This window comes from Physcomitrium patens, chromosome 23, assembly GCF_059467195.1.
Source record: "Physcomitrium patens ecotype Gransden chromosome 23, ASM5946719v1, whole genome shotgun sequence".
NCBI classification, from domain to species: domain Eukaryota; kingdom Viridiplantae; phylum Streptophyta; class Bryopsida; order Funariales; family Funariaceae; genus Physcomitrium; species Physcomitrium patens.
In genome coordinates, this window is record NC_143432.1 from 9,244,579 (window position 1) to 9,253,677 (window position 9,099).

Sequence of the window (9,099 nt, forward strand, 5' to 3'; positions counted from 1 at the left end):
GAAATACTGCAGGTCTCGGTCAGTCACTTTCCAGTGACAGAGGCCCGTCAATTTGCACTGTAATCAACTGAGTGCAGAACAGAATGAACTGCATCAGTGGAGCAATCTCCCGATCTTTCATTCTAGCCGTTACAGCTCATTCCAATTTGCAGTGGTTAGAAATCTTAGGGGGTACTTATGAGTCGGAGAGAAGGCATTAGATCACAACTTTCATGCTTTGAGAATAGTTGGCTTTATGTTTAGGAGACGGACAGTAATCATGATAGATGACTTAGAATGCACTTTTTTTATTTTTTATGTTTCTACATGGTAAGATTAATGTTCTCCCTGAAATTTATATTTGACCCAAGAATGTGGCATTTTAAAAAATAATTCAAGAAATCATGGGATCCTTATAAGCCGTTCGGACCATGGCCTTTACAGTTGACTTCACTGTATAAAAAGGCCCCTTTGAGTTTCTAAGTTCGATCACCACTTAGCTGTTGGACTCCCTTACGTCTCAGAACGGTGAGGGCCGAGACTCCCACGGCCATGATGTCAATGGACGTGGTTCCCGTCGCTGAGAAGACGATAATCACATCGCCCAATTTTGCTGCCAAGCGGCTGGGAGAGTACACAAGGGACAAGCTAGAAACGAATCAGGGAATGCTAAAGCTGCGCCAGCTCTTTGCGGAGCAGAAACGCTACTTGGACTATTTCTTTGACCACATCGATTACAGCCAACTGCAGAACTTCACGCAGCTGCTGCTGGAGTGTAAGGGCGTGATCTTCTTCTCGGGGATAGGCAAGAGCGGCTTCATCGCGCAGAAGATCTGCCAAACGTTGGTGTCCACGGGTACAAAATCGGTCTTCCTTTCACCCACCAACGCACTACACGGCGATATTGGCATCGTGGGGCCCAAGGACATCGTCGTGGTATTCTCCAAGAGCGGTGCTACCGAGGAGCTCCTCAAGCTGGTCCCGTGTGTCCGTGCGAAGGGCGCGTACATCGTTGGTGTGTCTTCCCACAACGAAAGCATGGTCGCAGAGTTCTGCGACATGCATGTATACCTACCCCTGGAGCGCGAGCTTTGCCCTTTCGACCTGGCACCAGTTACCTCCACTGCAATTCAAATGCTCTTCGGTGACACTGTCGCGATTGCTCTGATGCAGGCCAAGAATCTGACGCGCGAAGAGTATGCTATGAACCACCCTGCTGGTCGCATCGGCAAGCGCCTCACCCTCAGGGTACAGCAACCCAAACCTCTCTGGGTTTTGCTACCCTTGGCTTGGAGCTACCGACGCAACTTGGATGTTAACGGTCAGATGCTGAGGCCGACGCGGTGGTTTGATGGAATCCTTGTGTCGATGGCTGCGCAGGTGCAAGACGTAATGAAGAAGGGCGCCGACTTGCCGATCTGCAGAGAGAGCGACCTAATGATAGAGCAGCTGGTGGAGCTCAGTGCCAGGGGCTGCGGGTGCCTCCTGGTCGTCGACTCTGCGAAGCGTCTCGTTGGAACTTTCACCGACGGCGACCTCCGCCGCTCCCTGCACCCATTCGCCGAGACCATCTTTAAGGTGACAGTTCGGGAGCTGTGCAACAGGTAAACGCACCCACTCCCCACACCTCCGCAACTCCGCCCGACGACGAGAGCTGCTGTGGATGTGTGTTTTGCTATCGCCAACGGTTGTGTACTTGGATTGGACTGGATTGCAGGTCGCCGAGGACGATTCTGGTGGACGCCATGGCGAGCGAGGCCATGACGAGGATGGAGCAGCAGCCAGTGGTGGAGTTCCTGCCCATTGTCAACCATGCCAACATCCTGGTGGGATTGGTCACTCTCCGTGGCCTCGTCGCAGCAGGATTGTAGCGATGGAAGCAAAGCAGGAGGAGAAGAAGCCTGCGTTGATGATCTCTGTTGTTTTCCTTTCATTCAAAGTATACTTTCAGAGTATATTGTGAGGATTTTTGTTGAAGAATTCTAATGCACGGCATGTAGGTCAAATTCATGTGCAACATTTCGTAAATAAGTTCCAGCAAAGTAACATGTGAAAGTTTATGCACATTGATGATTTATTTATTTAAACAAATTCTACTCATGTTATACTTGTAATATTCATGTGCTTTTATGTATGTGTATTACTATCTATATACACATGAAAATTTTATAGAAAATTAAGGACCCACACAACTAGTATGAGGCATTGATCTTTCTTTTGAAAGAAAAAAAGGTGGTACATTACAAGTGTTCGCCAATCATCACATATTTAACAAGATTGCCATCAAGAATAATCCCTATCCACACCAATGTGGAAACTGACAATCCATGGTGATTAACAACGCAATATCTATTCACGTTTGGATGACTTGGCGAGACTAGATCTAGATGCTCTTCTGGAAACTCACACTTCATTCATCCTACAAATGTGGCTGCAAATTTTGCCATTAGAAAATTCGTCATGGTCATGCCACCACACGCACCGACAGCGTCACCACATTCTAAGAGTTACGTCACCATCTGACGCTTTTTCCCGTTCGGTAGGAATGCGTTTTCAGCCACGTGACAAGAGTTTGGCTCAACCGATGCCTCAGTAAGAATATGAGTGGCCAGCATTGATTTCTATGCAAGGCGTGGCAACTGGAGCACAAATTGCGTGAGCCTCCATAGACGAAGCTCCGGCCGAGCTACTGAGCGAGAGAGCGAGGGACTGGGTGAGGCTTCGAAGCTCGGGGGAATTGGATGTGAGAACGAGGTGGAGAAAGCGAGCAAGAGAGATTTCTTGGTGGTGCAACCAGAAGCGAGATCGAAGTGAGAGACCAACCTGAATTGGAGAAATGGGGGAAGGGTCGCCGTTCAAGGATACAGTGCTCAAAGGTAAGGTGGCACTGATCACAGGCGGAGGATCCGGGATAGGGTTAGAAATCTCCACCCAGTTCGGACTCCATGGCGCCAGTGTGGCGATCATGGGCCGGCGGAGACATGTACTTGACGAAGCTGTAGCGTCGCTCCAGAGTCTCGGCATTCAGGTATGAATGTGTGCTTTCTTTCAATGAAGTGAGTTAATTTTTATGTTTTTTGTCCAGTTGTTTTAGTGGTTTGCATCATGCGCGATGCTTGTGTGAGCAGGCCATGGCCTTGGAGGGAGATGTGCGCAAGAAGGAAGATGCTCGCCGGGTTGTCGAGACGGTAGTGAATGCAATGGGCAGACTTGATATTCTCGTGAATGGCGCCGCTGGCAATTTTCTTGTTGCTCCTGAGGACCTTTCTCCCAATGGCTTCAAGACGGGTATGGCTGTTTGGTTGAAGGGTATGCCTTGGAGTGAAATACAGGAAATTGGTCTCGGCCGCTCTGATTTTAGCTCATTTCAATTTTATTCTTTTGGGTGAGCACTGAGTGGAGACCTTATTTTAGTGACAATCTGCGCAGTTATGGACATCGACACGCTTGGAACTTTCACGATGTGCCATGCTGCCGTGGAATACCTGAAGAAGGGAGGCAAAGGAAAGGACCCTGCCGAAATCGGTGGACTTATCATCAGCATAAGTGCCCTTCTGCATTACGGAGCAAATTGGTATCAAATCCATGTTGCCGCTGCGAAGGTGTATCTCTTGCTTCACTTTCTGAAGTTTTTGCCCTCTTTGGTCTGCTTTTGTGTAATTTAATCCTGGTGGACTTCAGCTATCAGCATATTCACACTTGGGTTGTCCTAACTGTGAAGTTCGAGTTAGTCACTCGCACGAAATGGCTGGATGTTGCTGATCATTTAGATTTTATATATGTATATATTCCTGAAGCTGTTTTTTAAACAAATGCGATGCAGGCAGCAGTCGATAGTCTTACGAGAAGCTTAGCTTTGGAGTGGGGTACAGATTATAACATCCGGTGCAATGCTATTGCTCCAGGTCCAATAGCTGACACTCCAGGCATGGATAAACTAAATCCAAAAGAATCCGAACTTTCAGCTGAACAATTGGGAATCCCCCTTCGAAGAGTTGGCGAAAAGTGGGACATTGCCATGTCTGCTGTTTATCTTGCAGCTGAGACAGGTAAAATTTTGTTATGAAAGATGTCAACAGTTTACGAGACCTCCACCATTCCTCATCTTCTGTCGGTTTCATTGATGCAATTTTTACTCGAGACATCTTGCTTGACACTTATGACCCCTCGTTTGATTAAGAGATGGGAGAAAATGAATATTCTCCTGCGCAAAATATTGTTAGTCCAGTTCACAAAAACATCTTCGGTTTGAACTACTAGATTGAATTCCCCATCCATGCTCGTGCTTATCTAACGCTCATCTTTTCGAAGCAGGCCATTGTGAGCCTACTCCAACACTGATGGTCTGAATATTTTAGCGGTGTGTATGGCCAGGTAAATACGTGAATGGCCATGTCCTGGTGGTAGATGGTGGCTCATGGTTGGCCAAACCTCGCCCCATTTCCAAAGGGCAATTGCGCCAATTTGGTCGTGCAATTGAACAGAGATCGAGGACAACAAAGCTGCCGAGCAGCAAGCTGTAAGGTTTTTGTTTTATTTCTTCTTCAGCTTTCCTACTTCTTAGCTTCTGATGCGAAGTGGCCCAAGTCAGTTCAAGCTTCTGGAGATTAGCGAAATATAAGAACACATACAATCGCAGATCCTGTTCATCAGCCTCATGTTATCCATGAAAAGATATATTTTACTTATATTCTTTATTTTAGTTTTTTTTTAGAGATGGAGCTTTTTGTTGAATAGGATAAGATCACAGCATAATGCAATGAACTAAAAGATTCTATTTCTATGAAATTAGGGCAATCTCACTGAAAAATTTAGCCATATATAGAAGAAATATGACATTATGTGTTCTATTGATATAATACAAGTGCATGAATTACATGTTGAAAATCCGCATTCTCTACACTTCATCCAAAACAGAATTCAAAAAATGCAAGAATAAGCAGTCGGCAGAAGATGAATTTGCACAAAATCTACACTTACATTTATAGAATACTTATTCTCAGTCCATTGTTTTCTCACAATCTGAATGCTACAGAATTTCACAAACAATGAACGGCTTAACACAAGTAAAATGAGGAAGATGTCCATGTCTTCTCAAGGCACACTGAGCAATCCATCAACAGAGAAACCAGTAAGAGAAGTGCAAAGCATGAGTAGTTAATGGAAATATAGACGATCAAGATGATCAAGAAGATCAAAAAGCGAATAAAATGCAGCAACTCGGAAATCAATCACCGACCACGACCAGCAGTCGTTATGTACCTACCTTTCTCTAAATCATAGATGGTTTTTAGCTGTGGCCTTCGCCATCTTGCTACAAACCACAACAACACACCACAGAAAGCTAATAGCCCCAGAAATAAGACCAGGTTACCGAAAAGCTCCCCATTCTTAACTACAGGTGAGGAAAACACAAAATTTTCCTCTAAAAGTTTGGATGTGAAGAATCCGAGGCCGAACTGCACTGGCACACTGTTGACTGCATCGGTAAACATCACCCTGTGAAAGAGAATTCATACAGCAAATGAGGTCAGAGTCTCCAGATCCAAGTGAAAAAATGCACTTAAGCTGTTCAAATTAACTGATTAATTCCTCACAAGTGCATGATTAGAAGAGAGGAATTTACTTGTTATCGGAGAGTGGAAGACCTAAACTGTCGTGTAAAAATGCCACGATATAGGCAGCTGAGAAGCAAGGCTTCTGCACAGCCTTGTACTCTGGGTAGGGGTCTTTGGAAACACCTACACCCCACTCCTGGTTACAGTATTTCTCCCCAGCAGATACAAGGTCTGCTATTGTTGCCGTAGCAGGCAAGCTAAAATACTGTGGTCAAAGTAGGCCAATAAACCATCTCAATGAGTTAATAATTCAGTAGAATAAAGAACTGATCGAGGCATTCGTAAGCACCCAGATTAAAAAAAAGAAAAGAAAGGTACGGAAATAAATATTACCTTTGATGTCTGGTAAAATTTCCTAGTCGCTATAAAATTCCCACGAAACTCAGGAACAAGAGTGATTCCTACAACAGCCAAAAGCAAAGCAACCATGAGCATAAAATAATCCTTAAAAGGAAAAGAATAACCTAAGCGTTCATGAACTGGTTCGCATAAAGAACTCTGAGCTGATTAAATGATACGTCATCTCAAAAGTCTAAAAAGGCAACAGAATAATTGATTGACAAAAGAAGAAATGCCATATGGCTTACGGCTGCAACAAATACGCATACCTTGCCCCATTTGGAGCAGCCTAAGTGACTCAGCTCGGCAAGCAGTGAAGTTGCCAGTAGCCAGAACAGGACGAACTTTTATTTCGGTAGCAATGCCCTCTGTAGTGCCTTCGGTACCGGTGCGTTCTGCAGCCACAGATGCCTCGGTCCGATTATGCTTCGGTATTACGTATCCTCGTGGAGTGCATGTGTCACCCACATCCCCACTAACGTTTCTTGATTGCATGAGATTCAGCAAGTCCTCTGATGCCGCTTCCTAAACATTCAAAGCCAAGGAACATCGTTGAGAGATCTGTTTTGAACTATCAAACTAACAGGATCCATGACTTAAGATGAATTCACAAATATTCCTTCGCAACCTCGTTCTAGAATATTTAGGATAGTTTGCTATACAATGGGAACGCCAGAAATCCCTGTCGTCCTATTTTGAAGCCAGGGAGGCAAGGTTGGAAAGAGCGAATGCCCGTGAAAAAACCATAACATTCGTTGGGAGAAGATAGAACCCCAACCAGGCCCAGTTTCGCAAAGCCATGAGAATAAAGGTAATGCGTTGTCCCCTGGAGCTCAATCTTGTAAAGGTCCGTAGGAAGGGGTACTACGTTCGAAACAAAAGTCACCTGCACACCAAATGCGAAGACTAACATTACACTTTTATCCTGTCCCTCACTTGAATAATTTGCGAAAAAAGAAAAAGAAAACAGCTTATAATTTGTGTGTCACTAGCGTGGTCACCCAATCCAAGGAGGAGTCAGGACAACGTTGAAGGGAGGTGAGCGTAGTGAAAGACCTGTGCTGATTGATCGCCTAAAGTGAGGACACCAATTGTGTCTGAGGGGTCGTTTTGTAGCATGCCATGAGCATAATTAGCTGCCACCCATTCGTACACTCCTTCATCTCTGCCTGCCACACAAGGTCTTCTATCAACTTCTACTACAAGCCAAGTGCAGAACTCTAAAATATCCGACAGCAAAGGTTCAATAATATTACCCATGAATTGTAACAAGAATGTGGGCACAGGAAGTGTAACTCACCATCGATCACTGTAGCCCAATCATCACGAAATTGAAAATCCGATCCATGAATAATTTTTCGACACTCCTCAAGTAGCTTCGGCAACTTCCGTATCCATCCACTGGGTCCTTCCAATCCTCCGCTACCGAGAATATAAACTCTGGTTCGGGATCTTTCCCCCTGTGGTATGTACCGCCTCGCATACTCAAGATGATCAAAGACTAGAGCTGATGCATCGTAAGATGAGCTATTAAAACCATTATTGCTCGAGGCGACAAAACTGGATTTACTACCTAAGACTTCAACAGCTAATGTTTCAGTAACTGCATACTCAAACACATCGATCTTCGCCTCTCGACTACTGATGCCAACAACAACACCAAAACCCTTGTGATGTTCGTTGTGGGAGCTTTGAGTCTCGTACTGGCCCCTTCGGAGCAAGAACCAAGAGAGACAAAGGAGAGAGCTCAGACACAGTAGAAGGGTCACCCACAGGTTTCTCTGGCACGGAGATCGGTTGGGTACATTCAAGTAGTGCGGGTTTTGATATCTGATTGGGGAAGGTGCTTTAAAGGATGAACCTCTCTGCAAGGGCTTCGGCAGCTTCGGAAGCTCCATGAACGAGTCAGAATCCAAGGCACGAGAAATCCTTCGTGGGCTGTTAACCCCACTAGTCTGCAGCCTTCGCGAAAAGTATTGCCCTATCTCCCCTCCATTTCCCACCATTATTTTACATCCCTGCCTCGCTGCGCGGTCAGTTGAAGTCACCCTACAACCCTTTGAATCTCCTTCCCCGGTCTACTTGCTGTTAACAAGGAATTGGTGGTCGACAACACTCCCCCAATTGTTTGATCTAATCCCATTGGAAATTCCGATAATACTCCACTGGTTTCATCGAACAGTTGCTGTAACTAAACCTACCAAAACAAGCATCCAGATTGGAATCAACCGGTCTTCCTCGAACCCCTGGTTCAATTGAATAATCAAATAAAATTATATTTGTCTCAATCTACCCTGCAGCCACAGCCACGAAGCCCCATCACAACGAGAACGTGACCTAAAACGAAAATCCAACACATAAACTCATCTGCTAGGGTGATCGGATCTGGCAGAGTCATCACTCAGGGCACCGACAACTCCTACTTCGCATACCAAAAACAAAAAAAAAAAAAAAAAAAAAAGCCTCAGTTTGCGTGGTTGATCCAATCCGTCGCGATCTTCAAAACACAAACAGAATGTAACTGTTCCAGAATGCTTCTATTGAAAGAGAGACAAATACATGTGAAGAAGGCGATTTAGAAGGGCTGTGAGCGGCTGCTGATTGAAAATACACCACTCAACCTAATGAAGCGATCTTGCAAGTTGCATTCATCCTCGATACGGAGGGCCTCTGCATCTGAGAAACAAGGTGCAAAACCATGGGAGACCTGTCAGTCTGAGCCTGTGTGGGGGCAACGCAAGCACATAACAAGTAGCCCAAAACTGGATTGATTCTCCGTGATTCCTACCCATGGTTTCGATCTGCTCCGGCGTCATATCGGACGGTTATAGTAATATCTACACTGCAGAGAATCACTCCCCACGTTCAAACCTCGGAAGGGAAAATGCCAAGGTTTATGTACCCAATGCAAGTGGTTGAGTGTTAGAGTTCACACCTCATGCATAAGAGCTTACTGGAAGAATCCCTCCGTGGGTCCATTCATTGTTAGTTTAATTTCCCGAGTGATTTCCAAGTGAATATAGACAAACCAGGACACTCCACGAGTCAAGCCACATTCCGAGACGAAACCAGCCTTGGGATTGAAACAGAACCCAACGCAGGGCCTGTCAATCGGAAATCATCCATGAAGCAGATTGGAAACGAGGGAACAAGGGAGAATCAG

At 45.3% G+C, this 9,099-nt stretch overlaps 3 protein-coding genes across 8 annotated transcripts; 2 read left to right on the plus strand and 1 right to left on the minus strand.

Annotated features, from left to right (window-relative positions):
- The first annotated feature begins 448 nt into the window (after positions 1 to 448).
- On the plus strand, positions 449 to 2,079 carry LOC112275791 (putative arabinose 5-phosphate isomerase). The gene is made up of 3 exons (XM_024506432.3): positions 449 to 1,227; positions 1,360 to 1,583; positions 1,697 to 2,079. The coding sequence occupies exons 1-3, from the start codon at positions 532 to 534 to the stop codon at positions 1,848 to 1,850; spliced, it is 1,074 nt and encodes a 357-aa protein (XP_024362200.1). The 5' UTR covers positions 449 to 531; the 3' UTR covers positions 1,851 to 2,079.
- A 502-nt stretch (positions 2,080 to 2,581) lies between these two features.
- On the plus strand, positions 2,582 to 4,866 carry LOC112276038 (peroxisomal 2,4-dienoyl-CoA reductase [(3E)-enoyl-CoA-producing]). Of its 3 annotated transcripts, none has more exons than XM_024506988.3 (5): positions 2,582 to 3,007; positions 3,108 to 3,267; positions 3,409 to 3,581; positions 3,803 to 4,028; positions 4,354 to 4,866. In XM_024506988.3, the coding sequence occupies exons 1-5, from the start codon at positions 2,816 to 2,818 to the stop codon at positions 4,500 to 4,502; spliced, it is 900 nt and encodes a 299-aa protein (XP_024362756.1). In that variant the 5' UTR covers positions 2,582 to 2,815; the 3' UTR covers positions 4,503 to 4,866. The 3 variants fall into 3 exon arrangements, with proteins under 3 accessions (XP_024362756.1, XP_024362755.1, XP_073386697.1); XM_024506987.3 differs by having other exon boundaries at positions 2,641 to 3,007; positions 3,394 to 3,581; XM_073530596.1 differs by having other exon boundaries at positions 2,667 to 3,007; positions 3,394 to 3,581; positions 4,294 to 4,430.
- A 245-nt stretch (positions 4,867 to 5,111) lies between these two features.
- LOC112276037 (putative apyrase 6) lies at positions 5,112 to 8,826 on the minus strand. 4 transcript variants are annotated; one of them, XM_090246538.1, is made up of 9 exons: positions 8,725 to 8,826; positions 8,496 to 8,612; positions 7,237 to 8,230; positions 6,993 to 7,105; positions 6,715 to 6,822; positions 6,206 to 6,461; positions 5,931 to 5,998; positions 5,606 to 5,802; positions 5,112 to 5,478 (listed from the first exon to the last, which is right to left on the minus strand). In XM_090246538.1, exons 3-9 carry the CDS (start codon positions 7,940 to 7,942, stop codon positions 5,211 to 5,213), a joined length of 1,716 nt encoding a protein of 571 aa, XP_090102664.1. In that variant the 5' UTR covers positions 7,943 to 8,230; positions 8,496 to 8,612; positions 8,725 to 8,826; the 3' UTR covers positions 5,112 to 5,210. The 4 variants fall into 4 exon arrangements, with proteins under 4 accessions (XP_090102664.1, XP_090102665.1, XP_090102663.1 ...); XM_090246539.1 differs by lacking the exon at positions 8,725 to 8,826 and having other exon boundaries at positions 8,558 to 8,668; XM_090246537.1 differs by lacking the exon at positions 8,725 to 8,826 and having other exon boundaries at positions 8,496 to 8,667.
- Between the last annotated feature and the right edge of the window lie 273 nt (positions 8,827 to 9,099).